General features: G+C 35.9%; 1 protein-coding gene across 1 annotated transcript; it reads right to left on the bottom strand.

Moving 5' to 3' along the window:
- Positions 1-8,588: 8,588 nt before the first annotated feature.
- LOC141715006 (uncharacterized) lies at positions 8,589-10,179 on the bottom strand. Its single transcript, XM_074518494.1, has 2 exons — positions 9,912-10,179; positions 8,589-9,679 (listed from the first exon to the last, which is right to left on the bottom strand). The coding sequence occupies exons 1-2, from the start codon at positions 10,177-10,179 to the stop codon at positions 8,589-8,591; spliced, it is 1,359 nt and encodes a 452-aa protein (XP_074374595.1).
- Positions 10,180-21,712: the final 11,533 nt, after the last annotated feature.

The raw sequence follows: 21,712 nt of genomic DNA, 5'->3' as shown, positions 1-21,712 counted from the left end.
AATTCCGAAATTTTAAAACAATTTCTGAAACGCAATTTATACCCGCTTTTTATCAATTAACGAAACAAGGCGCGGGTGAAATTAATCCTGAAAATTCCCAAAATAATTTTAAAATTCTCGGAATATTCCAAACATAAATAAATATGAGTTTCATAATTTTTGAAGAATTTAGAATTAAATACGGATTTTTCAAATAAATGTAATCAGAAAATCATATAGAGTTAAATAATTGATGAAATATTGATTTCTAAATTTTATAAAATCCCAAAAATAGTTTTTGTAATTGTGAAACCATAAGAACAATTTTAGAGACATTCCAAATATTTATGCAAATAAATTTGCACTAAATTCACTTAAAAGTGAAAATGATTCGATACAACTCAATAGTTAATTACACAAACAACCCGATACACCTTAATTCACACAGGGATCATAATAAAACAATACATAGCGATCGAAACCAATACACATATTTATTTAACTATATATTTAATAATTACACTTTTAAATAATATAAAAGTATACGAGTCGTTATATATAGGATGCCTTGGAGACAATATGCCAGGGAACTGATTCAATTAAGAAGAACAGGAGGACTATACTCACTCAAGAGTATGAGCACTTTGACTCAAAACCTGATGAGTCATTAACTAGTTTATATGACAGATTTGTCAAACTCTTGAATGATCAGTCACTGGTGGATAAGGAATATGATCTTGAAACTACTAATCTTAAATTCCTTTTAGCTCTTCCTGAAAGTTGGGATTTGAAGGCAACTACTATATGAGACAACTATGCTCTTGATGAAACTACTCTTGATGAAATTTATGAAATGCTCAAAACTCATGAACTTGAGATGGATCAAAGAAGAAAGAGGCATGAGAGAAAGTCAAGAACAGTGTAGGATTTTATCTATCACGGAAGCATGGTAAAACAATTTTACACATATAAATCCATATAATATGCATACAGATCGTAAATAAAATCGAGGGATCGATTTCTAACCTTTAAAAGCAATCCAAGAACAATGAGCGGAGATCCTTAGCAGCTGCTCCTCAAGTGTGAAACACTCCACCGGTATCCACCAAGAAAATGATGTAATGAAGGAGGAGGAGGTGGAGAGAATTAGGGTTTTTGTAAATCTTTTTGGTTGAAGAAAAAATAGGGTTTATAATAGTATATTTATAGGCAAAATTTTTAGCTGAAAATTTTCCCATAAAATATTATTATTATTAACCCTTTATTATTCTCATTAATAATTAAAACACCTTTTAATTATTAATCTTTTTTCTAAACACTTTAGAAATAATTCTCTCCCTTGATTTAATTTCCAAAAATTAAATTCTTAATTAATAATATTAAGAACTTTTTCTTAATTAATTTATAATCAATTAAATCTCATTTAATCAATTATTAAATTTGCCAATTAATTATTTATTTCATAAATAAATAATTATCAACCATTATTAATTAATTCCTCCACCATTAAATCAATCTCTTTTATGGTGTGACCCTATAGATTCAATATTAAGCCGGTAGTAGAAATAAATAATAATAAAACTATTTTATCATTATTTATATAAATTCTCTAATTTATTAAATATGATTAATTAATTAATCATATTTATTCTACATCGTGAGGGATACTTCTCAGCATATCGCGACTATCCGGATAATACGAATTCACTGCTTAGAATACCAAGAGCCTATTCAGTGAATAGTTACCGTACAATTAATTCCTTCTACCCTGCAATGTCACGATTAAATACAAGACATGTAACTTGTATCAAGCCTATCTTATTTAATCACTTGCTTTCCCATTCACTATGCTTAGTTTTATTTAATGTAAATTAGAAACTCCTTTCTAATTTCATTCACTCTGGCCAGAGATTCCTGAACTAGCATAAGTGGATCAGCATTGAACATTCTCTTCCTTCACTGGAAGGGCTAGATCCTCTATTGATCATACACTATCTTCGTGTACAAATTCCTATACCCAGTAGAGCCCTTATAATTGTCCCTGGAGACTAAGAACTAAACCAAAGCATAGTTCAGTGTACACAAGATGACTATGATGACCTCAAGTCTAAGGATACTTGTACAACTATCACTATATGAACAACCGTTGACACGTGAGTGAACTCCATCAGTTGTTCAGCTGTGTGAGTCATGTTCAGTGAACTTATTCTATAATAAGCACCTACATACTAGCTATAGTGTCACCACACAAATGTCTATGAGAACAGACATCCTTCATAATAAAGCAAACATAGTATGTACCGATCTTTGCGGATTATTAATTACCAGTTAGTAATCCTACGACCAGGAACTATTTAAGTTTAGAGTTATCATCTTTTAGGTCTCATTATTATGATCTCATCACAATCCATGAAAAGCTTTACTCTAAACTGTGGTATATCTTATTTAAACACTTAAAATAGATAGAGCCCGCAATAAAAAAACAAAACAAGTCTTTTATTAATATCAATGAAATCAAAACAGATTACATAAAAGTTATTCCTAAATCCATATACATGATTGGACTTAGGACATATCTCTTTCAATCTCCCACTTGTACTAAAGCCAATCACTCTGTTATCTAATACCCATCTTGTCTTTATGACGATCAAAGTGACTTTGAGAAAGTGGCTTTGTTAAAGGGTTTGCTATGTTGTTATGTGTGTCAACTCTCTCGATGTTGACATCTCCTCTTTCAACAATCTCCCTAATCAGATGAAAGCGCCGCATGACATGTTTGGAACTTTTATGAGACCTAGGTTCCTTGGCTTGTGCTATTGCTGCGTTATTATCACAATACAACACAATAAACTCTTCAACGCTAGGAACAACTCCCAACTCAGAAACAAATTTCCTCACTTAAACCGCTTCTTTTGCAGCCTCACTTGCAGCTATATATTCTGCTTCCACTGTGGAGTCAGTCGTTGTAGACTGTTTGAAACTCTTCCAACTAATCGCACCACCATTCAGAGTAAACACGTACCCTGACATGGATTTGCTATCACTCTCTGATTGAAAACTAGAGTCAGTATAACCCTCTATTTTCAACTCAGATTCACCACCAAAAACAAGAAAAATGTCCTGAGTCCTTCGCAAGTACTTAAGGATGTTTTTCACTGCTTTCCAGTGGTCTTCACCTGGATTGGGCTGATATCTACTCGTCACACTAATTGAATAAGCAACATCAGGACTAGTACACAACATCGCGTACATGATAGATCCTATTGCTGAAGCATAAGAAATCTTGCTCATACGCTCTCTTTCCTCAGGTGTCTTAGGAGACATTTTTTCAGAAAGGGACACTCCATGGCTCATCGGTATGAGACCTCTTTTGGAGTTTTCCATGCTAAACCTTTTAAGCACTTTCTGGATGTATGTACCCTGGGTAAGACATATCATTCTTCTAGATCTATCTCTATAGATCTTCATACCGAGAATGTAGGATGCTTCTCCCAAGTCCTTCATGGTGAAGTTCTTTGATAGCCATACTTTGATTGATTGTAGCATCGGTATATCATTTCCTATAAGAAGTATGTCATCCACATACAATACAATAAATGTTATCGCGCTCCCACTAACCTTCTTGTAGACACATGGTTCATCTATTTTTTTGATAAAACCAAACTCTTTAATTGTCTCATCAAAACGGATGTTCCATCTACGAGAAGCTTGCCTTAAACCATATATGGTTCGCAGTAGCTTACACACTAGGTGTTCATTTCCCTTGGAAATAAAACCCTCTGGCTGTGTCATATACACTTCCTCCTCAAGTTCCCCATTGAGGAAGGCCGTTTTCACGTCCATTTGCCAGATCTCATAGTCGTAGTAAGCAGCAATCGCAAGCAAAATCCGAATTGATTTTAACAGGGCTACAGGCGAAAAAGTTTCATCAAAGTCAATCCCTTGCCTTTGTTTGAATCCTTTTGCCACGAGCCTGGCCTTATAGGTCTCCACCTATCCATCTGCTCCAATCTTTCTTTTGTATACCCACTTGCACCCAATAGGCTTAACACCTTCAGACGCCTCAACCAGAGTCCATACTTGGTTGGTATACATAGATTCCATTTCGGATTTCAAGGCACTATGCCATTTCTCTGAGTCAACACTACTGATAGCCTCATTATAGGTCACAGGGTCGTCATCATCAATGATTGGCAACTCATTGCCATTCTCAATGACAAGGCCATAATACCTCTCAGGTTGGCGAGACACTCTCCCTGTCCTACGAATGGACTGTTCCACAAAAGGTTGTTCAGTCTGAACTAAGGTGTTTCCACTTGATCCGTAGTAGTTTGTGCTTCTTGAACTTCATCAAGTTCAATTTTGCTCCCACTGTTTCCTTCAAGGATAAACTCCTTTTCCAAGAAGGTAGCATGCTTGGGGACAAACACCCGATGATCGGTGTAAAAGTAATACCCCAAAGTCTCTTTAGGATATCCCACAAAATTACATTTTACGGATCGAGATTCCAGCTTATCTGGGCCAACTTTCTTGACATAAGCTGGACATCCCCAAATCTTAACGTGTTTAAGACTCGGTTTCCTTTCTTTCCATATCTCATATGGAGCTTGAGGAACAGATTTGGAAGGCACCTTATGCAGTAAATATGCCTGAGGTTTCCAATGCATAACCCCATAGGAATACTGGAAGATTCGCATAGCTCATCATGGACCGAACCATGTCTAACAAAGTTCGATTTCTCCTTTCAGATACCCCATTTAACTGTGGAGTATATGGATGAGTCCACTGGGAGACTATACCATTTTCTTTGAGATAATCTAGAAACTTTCCATTCAAGTATTCACCACCTCGATCTGATCGAAGAGTTATAATACTGTGTTTGGTTTGTTTCTCCACTTCATGTTTATATTCTTTGAACTTTTCAAAGGCTTCAGGCTTGTGTTTCATCAAATACACATATCCGAATCTAGATCTATCATCTATGAAAGTAATGAAGTACGAAAATCCACCCATAGCTTGCGTAGACATTGGTCCATATACATCAGTGTGTACCAATCCTAGCAAATCTGCAGCCCTCTCTCCATGTCCACTAAATGGAGATTTGGTCATTTTACCCAATAGACAAGACTCGCATGTAGGATATGATTCAAAATCAAAGGGGTCAGGTAACCCTTCCTTATGCAATGTCCGCAGTCTATTTTCACTAATATGACCTAGCCTACAATGCCATAAATAGGTCAGATTTTCATCATCTCGTTTTCTTTTGTGAGTTTGTTCAATCTGAAATAAATCATGCTCTACGTCACATACATACAAACCATTATTTAAAATACCACGTCCATAAAGAACATTATCTCTAAGGATAGAACATTCATTATTCTTAATAATAAATGAAAAACCATCCAAATCCAACATAGGAATAGAAACAATATTCCTCACAATAGAGGGAACGTAATAACAATTATTCAAAATAATAGTCTTGCCCGTAAGCATATGTAAACTAAATGATCCTACAGATATGGCCGCAACCCTTGCTCCATTGCCCATACGTAGAATCACCTCATCTTTTTCAAGAGTCCTACTTCCCTTTAGTCCTTGCAACGAATTGCAAATATGAGAACCACACGCGGTATCTAATACCCAAGTAGAAATTTGACCTAGTGACATATTAACTTCGATCAGAACATGCCTGAATCAGAAGCGGTAGTCTTACTACCCTTCTTCTTCTTCAATTCTTCAAGGTAAACCTTGCAGTTTCTCTTCCAGTGCCCCAACTTGTTACAGTGAAAACAAACAGCTAAATTAGGACCAGTCAACTTGTGAGCATCTAGTATGCTCCGGAGTGATAGTGCAGAAGACATGACGAATATAGTAAATCTGTAAATGATAAACACATAACAACACTTAGCAAATATTCAATTTCATTTCAAAATACTATATGAATCGGGTATTTACTCATAAGTGTCTCCCACTAGTTTATCTAATTTATTCAACCCCCTAAGTGAAAATTAAGCATTCATAATATTAGTGGGAATAGGGATCCTACATTCCATCACACAACCTCGGCTGTAGCACGAAACGTCATGTGATGTTCAATAGGCAGACAACTCTTGTCAATTACATCTTATGTTATTCCCTAATATAACTTTAGCCTCTTGAATAATTGAGTCACGGCTGTGGCACGACAAACTCAATATTCTAAGTCAAGTCTAACCCAACATTTTGTACAATTTAATCAGTCTCCAACGGCCCACGGCTGTGGCATGTAACGACCTTTAGATTCTAATTCAATGTACACATCTCTATGTAATAGACAAGTATTTCTTATTTCGAAATCAAAGCCCTCGGCTGTGGCACAAAATGATAATGATTTAAAAATAAGAACCACTTTCTATCATGTTGGAAGGCTATGAATGACACAAGCCCGTTGTGTCATTGGCCAATTACTACTTGATATTATTTAATTTTAGAGGGATTATATTACGTTACAATCATAATCATATTATAAAGAGATTCTTCCTTTTAAATTAAATATTTCAAATCAATAATCGATAATCAGATGATTCCCAGATCGGGTGGAGCATTGTCAAGAGGCGTCACTTAATAACCCTTTCTTACAGATAGAAATCTGTTGTTGACAGAATCATCCTTTCTCTCAATATTGAAAATTCATATTCAATTATGTGTTTCATAAACACAAGAATCTCATGATCGTATTCATAATATTTATACTAAGGCAAGAAACTGATTCCTATTCTAGATTTTCTAGAGCACGCCTTGTACTGATTTAAGTTCACCTAAATCTATCATCGCATGGTAAACATAGGCATATATCTCATATATAAAAATAAATAAACAAGTAAGCATGCAAGCAATTATCATGTCACACATTGATATAATGATGTACTAATTTATTATAGCATTTAAAAGCAATTAAAACAATTAAAACCTGCTTTAAAACACTATTGGGAATATAAACAGTTCAAAACTATTATATAAAAAATATTTGACAACTCCATTAGATCCGTCTCGGAAAAACGAAGCCAACGATATATTGTACGCCCAAAACGGAGTTACGAAACTCCGAGAAATCAAATTAAAATAAAACAGATGGGCTGTAACGCATTATAGAAACGCGTTACAAGCCCTGTAACGCATTCCGGTAATGCGTTACAACCCTTTTAAGCCATTAAAAGGTGTAACGCATTCCGTGAATGCGCCACAGGGTATAACGCATTCCCAGAATGCGCGACACCCCCTTTTTTTTAATTGAAACAACAGCCGCCGCAGTCTCTTGCACGGAAAACCGTGCCGCCCACAACTTCAGTACAGCAGACCTTTACTGATTACAGCAGTGCCACAGCAGAGTATATAATATATATATATATATATACAATAGATTATATATATACATATATTTAATTACGAATTTAATTGAAACAACTTCAAAAATTCATAACAATTAATCCATACATCATAAAATTATGAAAAAAATACGTAGACGATCTACAACACTTGTAGAACCCAGATCTACAGTCAAAATAATTATGAGAAACGATTTCTAATCAGTCATAATTAATCCATGATATAACTTGTAAAAATCATAATTAATTCATACAAGCACATAAAATTCTGAAATTTTTACCACAGATCTATATGCATACAACCTATGCTCTGATACCATTGTAGGATTTTATCTATCACGGAAGCATAGTAAAACAATTTTACACATATAAAATCCATATAATATGCATACAGATCGTAAATAAAATCGAGGGATTGATTTTTAACCTTTAAAAGCGATCCAAGAACAACGAGCGGAGATCCTTAGCAGCTGCTCCTCAAGTGTGAAGCACTCCACCGGTATCCACCTAGAAAACGATGTAATGAAGGAGGAGGAGGTGGAGAGAATTAGGGTTTTTGTAAATATTTTTGGTTGAGGCAAAAATAGGGTTTATAATAGTATATTTATAGGCAAAATTTTCAGCTGAAAATTTTCCCATAAAATATTATTATTATTAACCCTTTATTATTCTCATTAATAATTAAAACACCTTTTAATTATTAATCATTTTTCTAAACACTTTAGAAATAATTCTCTCCCTTGATTTAATTTCCAAAAATTAAATTCTTAATTAATAATATTAAGAGCTTTTTCTTAATTAATTTATAATCAATTAAATCTCATTTAATCAATTATTAAATTTGCCAATTAATTATTTATTTCATAAATAAATAATTATCAGCCATTATTAATTAATTCCTCCACCATTAAATCATTCTCTTTTATGGTGTGGCCCTGTAGGTTCAATATTAAGCTGGTAGTAGAAATAAATAATAATAAAACTATTTTATCATTATTTATATAAATTCTCTAATTCATTAAATATGATTAATTAATTAATCATATTTATTCTACATCGTGAGGGATACTTCTCAGCATATCGCGACTATCCGGATAATACGAATTCACTGCTTAGAATACCAAGAACCTATTCAGTGAATATTTACCGTACAATTTTTTTTTGACGAAAATGGAGATATATTAAAACGGGCAATCAGCCAAAATAAGGTTCAACAGATCGATATGCACAAACCTCCTATCAAAACTACTGATCAGAATATAAATATGATGCTCTAGCTAACTTATGAGCCACCATATTTGCAGACCGTCTTACAAAATTCAGAGAAACTTTGATTAACTGACGAAGACTATGCCGACATTCCTCTGCAATGCGACCAAAGGCCGATCTCATGACCATACTGCTTCGAATTGCCTGCACTGTCACTAAACTATCCGACTCAAGCTCAACCTGTGACCACCCTTCTTGTTTTATCCAACTTAAGGCTTCCTTTACTGCCATAGCCTCAGCAGTTTCAGGAGATGAGACCCATTTACGCAGGACAGACTTAGCTTTGATCAGCCCTCCGAGATGATCTCGAGCTACCAGGCCAAAACCAAACTCCTCACGGTCTTTAAAGATGGCTGCGTCGACGCTTACCTTAATTATATCAATCTGTGGCTTGACCCAAGAAGAAGCTCCGTCACCCTCCAACAAAGATGACACCGGAGCAATGTTTGAGTTAATTTGGGCTAACTTCCATTGTTTAAGGTACTCTTCCGCCGACTCCACCACTTTATAGGCTTGTGAACTCTTTTGGTTCCAGACAAGATCATTACAGGCTTTCCATACTGCCCAGCAAACAACCGCAATCTTAGCTCTATCCCCCTGATTGCAGCGGCTTAACATCTGATCTAACCATTCTGAAAAATAACCCACAACACCAACCTGCACCTGCGGGAACGCATGCCTCCAACACTGAGCTGCAAAAGAACATTCCACCAGAGCGTGCAAAATTGATTCATTTTCTTCTGAGCAAACAGGGCACACAACAGATACCTGGACATGTTTCTGTTGAAGCTGCAAGTTATATGGAAGACAACACGATAAAGCACGCCAAAGGATATTTATAGACTTTGGAGGGGCTTTGATTTTCCAAATCTTGGCCCAAATACTATCAACATCATCACCCCTCCACCTGTTTTTCTGCAGTTGAAGCAACTTATAAGCACTTCGAATGGAGTACACCCCAGAACTTTCTAACCTCCGGTACATACTGTCTTCACCAATAGACTCGATAATGTGGGTGTTCAGAATGCAGCTTTGATCTCTTTCATTAAAAATGTCTCTAACAACATCTACATCCCACTATCTTTTGTTCATGCACATAATAGATGCCACTTTCTGGTTTTCAAGCACCTCAGAAGTCATTATAATATAGGGATTGTGCTCATGGTTGGTCCATGATGTTAATCATGTCCCCCGGCCCAATTTTCCATCTAACCCCATTTTTTATTAACTCCTTCGATTCCCAAATGCTTCTCCAAATAAAACTAGGATTATTACCTAGATTCGAGGTGAGAAAGTTACCATCCACAAAGTATCTTGCTTTGTATACTTTTGTACTCAGACTTTCTAGCTTAGTAAGGAAACGCCAAGCTTGCTTTCCAAGCATTGCAAGGTTGAAATCACGGAAATCCCTGAATCCTAGCCCCCCTGCAGACTTGTGCTTGCACAACCGATCCCAACTTATCCAGTGAATTTTTTTGCCAATAGACTGAGATGAACCCCACCAGTATTTTGCTAAGCTTCGTTCAATATCTTTAGAGATGTCCAACGGTAACAAGAATACACTCATAGCGTAAATAGGAAGAGATTGGGCTACATATTTTATAAGCACTCAATTTCCCGATTTTGATATAGTTCTTCTGTCCCAGCTTCGAACTCTGGAACTCACTTTCTCCTTGAGGTAGCCTAAAATCACAGATTTTTTACGCCCAAGAGTGTTTGGAAGTCCCAAATACTTCGTTTGCTCATCTGCCTCCCCCATCTGCAATCTTTGACATAGAGCATTCCTATTATACGGGATAACATTGGCACTAAAGAATACCGATGATTTCCCTAGATTAATTTTTTGTCCCGAAGCTTTTTCATAAACATGAAGCAGCTCCAACACTTTATCTGCTTCCCCAGAATCAGCCTTGTAATAGAAATAGCTATCATCCGCAAATAGCATGTGAGAAACAACTAGAGCATTTCAACAAATTTTCACACCCTTTATCCATTTTCTCTCTTACATAGGATCTGATTATAGAAGATAAACCCTCCGCACAAATGATAAATAAATACGGGGAGAGAGGGTCACCTTGCCGAATGCCTCTACTAGGAGTAATGGGTCCCATAACTACATCACCATGAACAATATTGTAAAGACAGTAGACACACATTGCAGCACCAAATGAGTCCATCAAGGGCTAAATCCCATCCTTCTTAAGATTTTACTCAAGAAAGTCCATTCAATACGGTCTTAAGCTTTACTCATATCTAACTTGAGCGCCATATAACCATCTTTACCAACTCGCTTTCTCTTTAGATAGTGCATAATTTTGTACGCTACCATAACATTATCCGAGATCAAACGACCCGGAATAAAGGCACTTTGAGTATACGACACAATCGTATCTAACATATCCTTCATCCGATTCGCCAAGACTTTGGTAATCACTTTCATAGCCACATTGCACAAAGAGATAGGGCGAAGATCCCCCACCGAAATCGGGTTTTTCTTTTTAGGGATGAGCACAATATTCGTATCATTTAACCCCTTCACAATCTCTCCATTCTGAAAGAATTTTTTAACCATATCCACAATGTCACTTCCTACAATGGACCAATTAATTCCATTCAATGTCACGATTAAATACAAGGCATGAAACTTGTGTCAAGCCTATCTTATTTAATCATTTGCTTTCCCATTCACTATGCTTAGTTCTATTTAATGTAAATTAGAAACTCCTTTCTAATTTCATTCACTCTGGCCAGAGATTCCTGAACTAGCATAAGTGGATCAGCATTGAACATTCTCTTCCTTCACTGGAAGGGGTAGATCCTCTATTGATCATACACTATCTTCGTGTACAAATTCCTATACCCAGTAGAGCCCTTATAATTGTCCCTAGAGACTAAGAACTAAACCAAAGCATAGTTCAGTGTACACAAGATGACTATGATGACCTCAAGTCTAAGGATACTTGTACAACTATCACTATGTGAACAACCGCTGACACATGAGTGAACTCCATCAGTTGTTCAGCTGTGTGAGTCATGTTCAGTGAACTTATTCTATAATAAGCACCTACATACTAGCTATAGTGTCACCACATAAATGTCTATGAGAACAGACATCCTTCATAATAAAGCAAGCATAGTATGTACCGATCTTTGTGGATTATTAATTACCAGTTAGTAATCCTACGACCAGGAACTATTTAAGTTTAGAGTTATCATCTTTTAGGTCTCATTATTATGATCTCATCACAATCCATAAAAAGCTTTACTCTAAACTGTGGTATATCTTATTTAAACACTTAAAATAGATAGAGCCCGCAATAAAAAAACAAAATAAGTCTTTTATTAATATCAATGAAATCAAAACAGATTACATAAAAGTTATTCCTAAATCCTCATACATGATTGGACTTAGGAAATATCTATTTCAAACAGTTGCTCTTAAGGCTGAGGAAGAATCCCCCAAAGTGGTTGTCTCAAAGAAAGGCAAATGAAAGGCTCTCATCACAAAGTCTGATACTGAGTCATCAAGCTCTGATAGTGATGAGGATTCAAAAACTGAAAGTCTATCTGAGATGGATGCTGATGAAGAAATGATGAAATTGTGTGCTCTTATGGTGAAGGGTATCACAAAGATAGCCTACAGGAAATTCAGAAGGGGAAAGAAGTTTTCCAGGAAAAGTGGAAGTTCTGATAAGAAGGGATTCAGAAAATCTGAAGGCAAAGCTGGAAAGTCTGACAGAGGAGATTACTCAAATGTTAAATGCTACAATTGTGGTGAGAAAGGCCACATATCTCCTGATTGCAAGAAAGGAAAAGGTGACAAAGGCAAGGCATTTGTCACAAAGAAGAAAAGCTGGACATACACTTCAGATTCTGAAAATGAGGTGAACTATGCCTTGATGGCAAATGCTGATAGCAGTTCTGAAGCTGCTGAGTTAAAGGTGCCTCAAACAACTTATGCTTTTCATACTGATGATATTATTGAGTTGAGATCTTATCTTAAAACCATATTCATTAGTTATAGAGATCAGAGTTTAACTTGTGATAGGTTAACTTCTGAAAATCTGGCTTTTAAGAAAAGGAATGACTATTTAGAAGAAGAGTCAGTTATGTTCCATCAAACTCAGAAAGAAAGAGATGATGCTTTTTATGTTAGAGATGAAGAGTTAAAATTGAATCAATCTCTAAATCTGAGTTAGAAAAGGAAAGAGAGATTATCAGGACTTGGACTAACTCTGGCAGAATAACTCATAATTTATTAAGTAGTGGAAACTGGAAAGAGGGCTTAGGTTATGGAGATGATAAAAGTGAAACATGAACTGAACAAATTAAGCCAATTATTGTTAAACAGACTACTAAGCCAAAATTAAATCCTGTTAAGTTTGCAGCTAAATCTGTAAAGTCTGATTCTGAAAAAATGAAAGATACTGAGACAGAAGTTAAAGCAGGGTCATCTTCTGACAAATTGAAATATGATAAGACAATTGAAGTTAACATATGCTTAATGACTAAGAAGCAGATTAATTACAAGCTGAAAGAGATTAAGGATGTAAACAAGGTGAAGCCACCTAGGAAAAATAGGAATGGAAAAGAAGGTGTGAATAAAAGCAATAATTTTATGCCTGTTCCTAATGCTCCTAGAAAGAAATGCTATAACTGTGGAAATTCTAACCATCTGGCTTCTTTTTGCAGAAAGAATAAGAATATAAACTCCTTACCTTCTAAGTCAGGAGTTAAGAGTCAGTCTGTTAGGTTTAAGCCACAAAATCCTTGTTTTCATTGTGGTAGTTTATGGCATTCCATTTATACTTGTAAGTAATATCATAGTTTGTACTATGATTATTATCAAATAAAACCTTCTTTGAAGAAAGTTAGCATTATTCCTTCTAGTGTAAGTTCTAATGCAAAGTCTGATACTGTAAATTCTAATAAGAAAAATGTTAACATAAACTCTGATATTAAATCCGCTGCAAATGTTAACAAACTTAATAAGGCCAAAGGATCCAAGCAAGTCTGGGTCCTTAAAACTAATCATTAGTGGTCTTTGTGATTGCAGGGCAACAGGAAAAACATCCTAGTTCTAGACAATGGATGTTCAGGACATATGACTGGAAATAAAGCCCTGCTGTCAGACTTTGTGGAGAAAGCTGGCCCAGGTGTTTCTTATGGAGATGGCAATATGGGAAAAACTCTGGGATATTGCAATATCAATCTTGAGAATGTCATCATTGAAAAAGTAGCTTGAGTCTCAGGACTTAAACACAATCTGCTGAGTGTTAGTCAAATCTGTGACATAGGTTATCATGTGGATTTCTTTGAAGAACACTGTGAAGTTGTAAGCAAATCTACAAGCAAAGTTGTTCTAAGGGGATACAGGCATGGTAACATTTATGAAGCTAAGCTTTCAACAATTCTGATGGTTCTGCAATTTGTCTGTTAAGTAGAGCATCAATTGAAGAAAGCTGGGATTGGCACAAGAAACTCTCTCATTTAAATTTCAATAATATAAATGAACTAATCAAGAAAGATCTTCTGAGAGGACTGCCAAAAATTAGTATTTGCTCCTGATGGCCTTTGTGATTCATGTCAAAAGGCAAAACAAAGAAAATCTTCATTCAAGAGCAAGACTGAATCTTCAATTCTTGAGCCTTATCACCTACTGCATGTTGATCTATTTGGTCCAGTGAATGTCATGTCTATTGCAAAGAAGAAATATGCTATGGTCATAGTAGATGAGTTTACTAGATACACATGGGTGTATTTCTTACACACAAAAAGTGAAACTGCATCTAACTTGATTGATCATGTCAAACAACTGGATAAGTTGGTCAAAGACTCTATGAAAATTATAAGAAGTGATAATGGCATTGAGTTCAAGAATATGATTATGGAAGAGTTCTGCAAAGACCATGGAATAAAGCAGGATTTTTCAGCTCCTGGAACTCCACATCAAAATGGAGTTGTTGAAAGAAAGAATAGAACTCCTATTGAAGCTGCACGAACTATGCTTGATGAAGCAAAATTACCAACCTACTTTTGGGCCGAAGCTATGCAGACTGCTTGTTTTACTCAGAATGCAACACTTATTAACAAGCATGGAAAGACACTATATGAGATGGTGAAGAAAAAGAAGCCAAAATTGAAGTACTTTCATGTATTTGGATGCAAGTGTTTTGTTCTTAAGACTCATCCTGAACAGCTATCCAAATTTGATCTAAAAGATGATGAAGGAATCTTTGTTGGATATCCACTTTCCACAAAAGCCTTCAGAGTCTACAATTTAAGAACAAGGGTTGTCATGGAATCTATTAATGTCTCTTTTGATGATAAGAATATTACTGGACTTGAAGATTTCAATGATCATGATCAGCTGATATTTGCGAATGAAGTTTTAAATTATGATAGTCTAAATCCTGATACTGCAAACTCTGATGGGTTAAACTCTGATGTTATTGAAACTGTGGTGACTACGCCAAAGGAAAATACACCTGTGCAGGGGGAGCATATTGAAGATCCAACCACATCTCAAAAAGCATCAGAACCTAGAACAGGCTCTTCAAGTTCTGATGAGCCAAGTTCTGATAATTCTGGAAACTCAAATTCTGATTCATCAAGTTCTGATGGGCCAAGTTCTGATAATTCTGATAGGGGAGCATCCAGTTCTAGAGATAATCTTCCATCTGCAAGGAAGTGGACTAAAGCACATACACCTTACTTGATTATTGGAGATCCTGAAGCAGGTATTAGAACTAGAACAGTAACATCAAATGATTGTCTCTATCATTCTTTTCTTTCTCAGGCTGAACCAAAGAAAGTGGAAGAAGCTCTTCAAGATGCTGATTGGGTGCAAGCAATGCAGGAAGAGTTTAAATGAATTTAAAAGAAATAAAGTCTAGACCCTAGTGCCAAGACCAAATAACAGATCAGTTGTTGGTACATAATGGGTGTTCAGAAACAAAACTGATAGTGATGGCATAATTACAAGGAATAAAGCAAGACTGGTTACAAAAGGATATTCTCAATATGAGGTAATTGATTATGATGAAACATTTGCACCAGTTGCTAGATTGGAAGCCATAAGGATATTTTTGGCTTATGCTGCTTACAAAAAGTTTACAGTCTTTCAAATGGATGTAAAAAGTGCTTTTCTTAATGGATAATTGGAAGAAGAATATATGTTGAACAACCTCTTGGTTTTGTAGATTCAAAGTTTCCTCATCATGTCTACAGACATGATAGTCTCATACCATGGAAAGGACTTACTTTTGGTACAGATATATGTTGATGATATCATTTTTGGTTCTACAAATGATAGACTTTGTAAAAGGTTTGCCAAGCTAATGCAGTCAAGATATCAAATGAGTATGATGGGAGAACTTAGCTATTTTCTGGGCCTTCAAGTCGAGCAGAATGAAGAAGGAACTTTTATTTGTCAATCTAAGTACACCAGAAATTTGTTGAAAAATTTGGAATGCAAGACTGTTCAAGTGCATCCACTCTTATGGCCACTGCAACAAAATTGGATAAGGATACTGGTATATCAGTAAATATTACTGATTACAGAGGTATGCTTGGCTCATTACTCTATCTAACTGCAAGTAGACCTGATATCATGTGTGCTACCTGTCTTTGTGCAAGATTTCAAGCAGATCCAAGAGAACCTCACTTAACAGCTGTGAAAAGAATTTTCAAGTACCTTAAGGGCACAGCTGATCTGGGATTGTGGTATCCTAGGAAATCAGACTTTAAGCTAATAGGTTACTCAGATGCAGATTTTGCAGGGTGCAAAATTGACAGGAAAAAGCACAAGTGGAAGCTGCCAATTTCTTGAAGGCAGATTGGTTTCTTGGTTTAGTAAGAAATAAAAGTCAATTTCCACATCAACTGCAGAAGTAGAGTACATTTCTGCAGGAAGCTGTTGTGCACAGATTCTTTGGATGAAGAATCAGTTACTGGATTATGGGTTAGAATTTTCTAAAATTCCTATTTTTTGTGATAATCAAAGTGCTATTGCTATGACATGTAATCCAGTTCAACACTCAATGACAAAGCACATCAGCATAAGGTACCATTTCATAAGGGAACATGTGATGGAAGGTATAGCGGAATTGCATTTTGTTCCAACAGATCAACAACTAGTAGATATCTTCACAAAACCACTATGTGAAGCTACTTTTACAAGATTGGTAAATGAACTTGGAATGGTTTTAGGTTCTTTCTCTAAATCTGTTTAGTTTATGATATGATACATCAGACTTTATGATCAGTATTTACAGATATTACTCTCTTTATGTAATCTGTGCTTAAATTGAAATTTACTTAAATGCTGATTGTTGTCTGATGAGAATTTCTAAACTCTGATAGTGATATAAATGTTTCTGTGACTATTCAATCCAATGAGGATAACTGTGCTAGATGCTGACCTAGTAGTCTTTAATATACTAAAGATCCCATGTTTAAAGTAATTGTTTATGTGGAAATCTTTTGACAGAAGCAAATTCTGATGTTGAGCTTAGTTAGGTTTACTTTGTGTATCTTATTACTAAGTCAAAAACTAGAATAGTGCTTCTTATTTGTTAAGTTCTGATGTTGGTAAATCTTATGGATGTACTAAGTGTTGATAAGCCTCACTTATCAAAAGAAAAAGAAATAAAAATCAGGTACTCCTTTGAGATCTAGAGAAAAATATATGTGGAAGGGAAGACCCAAGTACATTGCTGGTATTAAGTAATATGCATTAGAAAAGCAAAATAAAATTTTCTTGGTGACTTTTCACATTCTCTGATTACTGGAGAAATACTCTGATAACAACATAAATTCTGATAAGCAGTCGTGACTCACTTACACTGAGAATCCACTGTAAAAAGGAATTTCAAAAAATGTATAAAATGAGCACAAAACAGTTGAGGTGGACTCATGCATGAACTCATTCTATAGTAGACTTCAGACTAATGACAGATTTTGAGCAAAGTTCTTAGTTATGCCTTATTTCTAAGATGTACCGAAGTGAATCAGACTTTACTCTTTGTCTGATATTTAGCTTAAAGCACACACTTACACTCCACATGAATGATGAAAATTACTGTGGTGATCAATGTTGTTTTAGATGAACAGTTTAAGTGTCCGTGGCATAAATTCTGAGGACAAGTTCTGATGGAAGTTCTGATGATTAAATTCCGAGGAAACCATATCAGTATTTGTGTGAAGAATTACAGAAATAAACATTCACTTTTTGAGTAAAGAAGCCATATTCTGATGACTTCTAAATTCTGATAATAATCAATTTCTAATGCTTACGTGGCAGTATTTATTTAGTTGATTTATTTAAGTCAATACTTTAACGGTTATATTTTATAAGAATATTGGATTACGTGAGATAAAGTAGTCATAATCATTTGTTTCGTGGGAACAATTTTTTTTGGAAAAACTGAATGTGCATAGTAATCATTACTTATTTCCCGTGCCCATTAACTTTTGTTTTAACTGCTGCATGCCTGACATGAGTAATGTCTGTTCCACTTCTCAATAACTGTTGTCACATGGGGTGTCTAAGTAAAAGAGATAAAAGATTTTCAAATATTTTATTTACATTTCTATTCTATTCACTCTCTCTCTCTTTTTCTTATTCTCTCATATTTTCTAACGGTTTACTATACAGACATTTTATTAAACACGTTTCAGGCATTCTAAATTCTCACCTATTTTCAATGGCACCCAAGGATATAATCTTTGATGGAGCAAAGTTCGTCCCCAACAACTATGCTGCCATTCTCACTAAGAGTGAAGCTCCTTCGGAATTTCATTTTATTTAGGATTTCTTATCTCATAGTGAAATTGGGTTCGCATTGATACAACCATCCAGTATATCTGGAACTTAAGTTCTGACATTCTGGCGTACTGGACATTATGATGATGGTGGTAAGCATGGGACTCCAAGCATCGTATTTACAGCAAATGAGGTTGAGTATGTTGTTACTCCAGGAGTAGTTCGTAAAGCTCTACACCTACCTGAATCCTGTCAATTCAGTTCTATTGCGGAGGAGCCCTTGCTACAATATATAATGGCTAATCTTGGGTATGAACGAAGTTTGGCTAAGTTGGGTCAACTCAAACTCCCATATATTCGAAAGGAATGGAGCTTCTTCTTCGATTGCATCACGAAGACGTTTGCCAACAAATGCTCAAATTTTGATGCTATTCCTATTCTGACACAACAAATTGGGTATGCACTCTTAAACTAGTCTCATTTTGATTATGCGAAGACTGTGTTATATTTTATAGGAGATAGAATGAAAGAGGACAGGAATGTAGTTTACTTTGCTAGATTCTATCAGTTAATTTACAATTACTGTACAGAAGATGAACCAAAACTAGCAGGTGAACTCATAGAACCTTTTAGGTTAGCAAAGAGGGTTTTTACTGATCTTTTCACAGTTGACAACAAGAAGGGAGTTTTAAGACCTTTATAAATCCCTTTATCAGTAAAGCAAGCTCTGGTAAATGCTGATGCTGCTACCTATTCATTGCTATATCCTGATGTCCAACCCACCAACACACAACAGCCACCAGAACCAACCATCACTCAACCATAAACATCAGCTCGTACCACTCAACCATCAGCACCTACAGTAAAGCCTTCTTCTTCTAGAGCAAAGAGGACAAAGACTGTACCTCAGACACAACAAAAAAGAAGGAAGATAATTTTATGAGATGAGTCCGATGATGAGGAGGTACAGATTCAACCATCAGAACCTGTTGCTAAAGTAGCTGAGAAGGTCTCTTCTTAAAAAGATCAGGAAACTGGGAGTTCTAGGCCACTCAAAAGGATTAGAGAGATAAATTCTGATGACAAAGCTCCCAAAGTCTCTCCACCCTTGAAGAGATGGAAGAAACAAAGAGCTAACAAGGACACAGTTGAGTCAGATTTAGAGGATGTGGAAGCAGCAGCTAAGGAAGGGGATCAGGAATCTCTGATCTCAAAGGAGCCAATTGTGATTGAATCTCTTCCTTCTACATAACCAAAATTTGCTGACACCACTGAATCTATACCACCACTGTCACCAATACAAGCTGAAGACACTGCTCAATACAGAGTTCCTACACCTCCTGTGTCACCTATCATTGAACAAGTACATGCTGAAGACTCAGGTACAAGTGCTGAAATAGATATTCACAACTTGGTTGTGCCTGAGGTTCTGTACTTAGAAGCTCCAACCATTCCTCAACAAACTCCACCAACAACACCAATTTTAGATGCTAATCTCAATGCAGATATTCCAACAATACCTATTCTGAATCTAGATGATGAAGTTCAGATATTAGGTGAACATCAGAATTTGGATGTTGATCAGAACTTAGAGGATGATTTTGAAACCTCTATAGCCTCACACACTATCATTTTATCAGAGGAAATTGATTCCGCAGGCTCTGTAAGTTTCGATGCTGCAAATATTGACACTACTGGTGAAGCTGCTATAAATGAAAATGCTGATGCAGCTGGTCCTTCAGGACATACATCTCTACCAGCAGTTAATAAAGCTGATTTGATTAAAAAGTTTGTGAGAGGGGATGCACCAGTACCTTGGAGTGAAACTCCAAGAGGACAAGAATGGATCAAGGAGTGGAACAAAGTTGATTTTGTTCCTACTGAAAAAATTCTTGCTAAGCACCTTGCTAAAGCTGATGAGATGCTACTGAATGATGACTTCAAAGCACAACTCAGAGTTACTGCATTGAGTACAAGGCACCTTCAAGGTCAACACTCAATAACTCAAGCCAAGGTGAACAAAATTCAAGAAACTCTGATTCAGCAAGACATGAATGTCAAATTGGAAAAGAACAGGTTTTTTAAACCAGCCTTTGACCGCATTAGGTATATTGAGAAAGCTCAGGAGAAACAGCAAGCTCCGATTGCTGAAGTACTGAAGAATCAAGCTTCTCAACAAGTTCAACTAAATGAAATCCAATCTTTACTGGAATTACTTCTCTCTCTCTTATTACCTGATGATGCCAAAAAGGGGGAGAAAGTGATTAAGTCTAAATGCAAATCTGATTTAGCACTGAAGAAAAAGGATGATGGAAATGATGACCAGGGAAACTCTGAAAGGGGTAGAGGTCATGGTCAAGGCAAAGGCTCTTCATTCAGGAAAGCAGGAACTTCTACACAAAAATCAAGTCCTGATGTTAATAGAAGAATAAGTTCTGATAAGCAAGTTCTGACTAAGCCTGATGTTCTGATACAGGGTGAAAGTCAAGAATCACAGAAGTTTATGTAGACACTGAAGCTTAAGGGGAAGGAAACATCAGTCTGCTATCAAGACCCCAAGTTATAGAAGCTGGATGAAGAAATTTCAAAAAGACTATTTCTCAAAGACAATCCAGGAATGGACTTTGAAAGTCTGAAGGAAGAAGAAGTCAGACTTAAACCAGAAAATGTCAAGTCAAAGTCTAAAGCTCAAGTTATTGCAAAGAAACCACCTAAGCCTAAGGGCATTGTGATTAAAGAGAAGACAAACTCTGAGGCAAACAAATCTGAATCCAAAGCCAAATCAAAGGTGGAAGTTGATCCTAGATCCAAGGGCAAAGCTAAAGTTGATGAACCTGTAAAGGTATATATGCCAATCATGGATCTAGAAGCAAAATCTGATGAAGATACTAGTCTGATTTTGAAGAAGAAGAATATTCAAACAACCTCTGACAGAGCTCATATTGTTCAAGATCAGGACTTAGTAAATTCTGATATTACAATGAAGCAAGCAACCTCTGACAGAGCTCAAGTTGGCTTGATATCAGAAGATAAAGAAAAGGAAACCTCTGACATTGCTCATGTTAAACCTTCAAAAATTCTACTACCTGGGTTTACTAAAGCTCAACAATCTACATAACTTTTGAAGACTACATCAAGTGGTTTTAAAGCAAGAGTTATTAGAGGAAGGAAGCTAGAGATAAATCAGAATTGGGTAGTTCTAAAGAAAAGAGGGTAAATAATACTACCTCTGATCCAATTTTTTTGAGTGAACCAGGAGTAGGAACAACTCCTGAAAGATTGAATCAACTGGAGTCTGTACAAATGGTTTACCACTCTGTACTGAAAGAAGATA

This window comes from Apium graveolens, chromosome 3 (genome assembly GCF_009905375.1).
Source record: "Apium graveolens cultivar Ventura chromosome 3, ASM990537v1, whole genome shotgun sequence".
NCBI classification, from domain to species: Eukaryota; Viridiplantae; Streptophyta; class Magnoliopsida; order Apiales; family Apiaceae; genus Apium; species Apium graveolens.
The sequence above is the reverse complement of the archived record's forward strand: the minus strand, read 5'-3'. Positions and strand labels throughout refer to the sequence as shown.

Excerpts from the sequence above, each read along its gene's own strand:
- LOC141715006 (XM_074518494.1), bottom strand. The coding sequence starts at position 10,179 with ATGAGTGTATTCTTGTTACCGTTGGACATCTCTAAAGATATTGAACGA. Across the intron at positions 9,680-9,911 it reads AGCAAGATACTTTGTGGATG|ATGTTGTTAGAGACATTTTT; the intron begins GTAACTTTCTCA and ends AGTGGGATGTAG.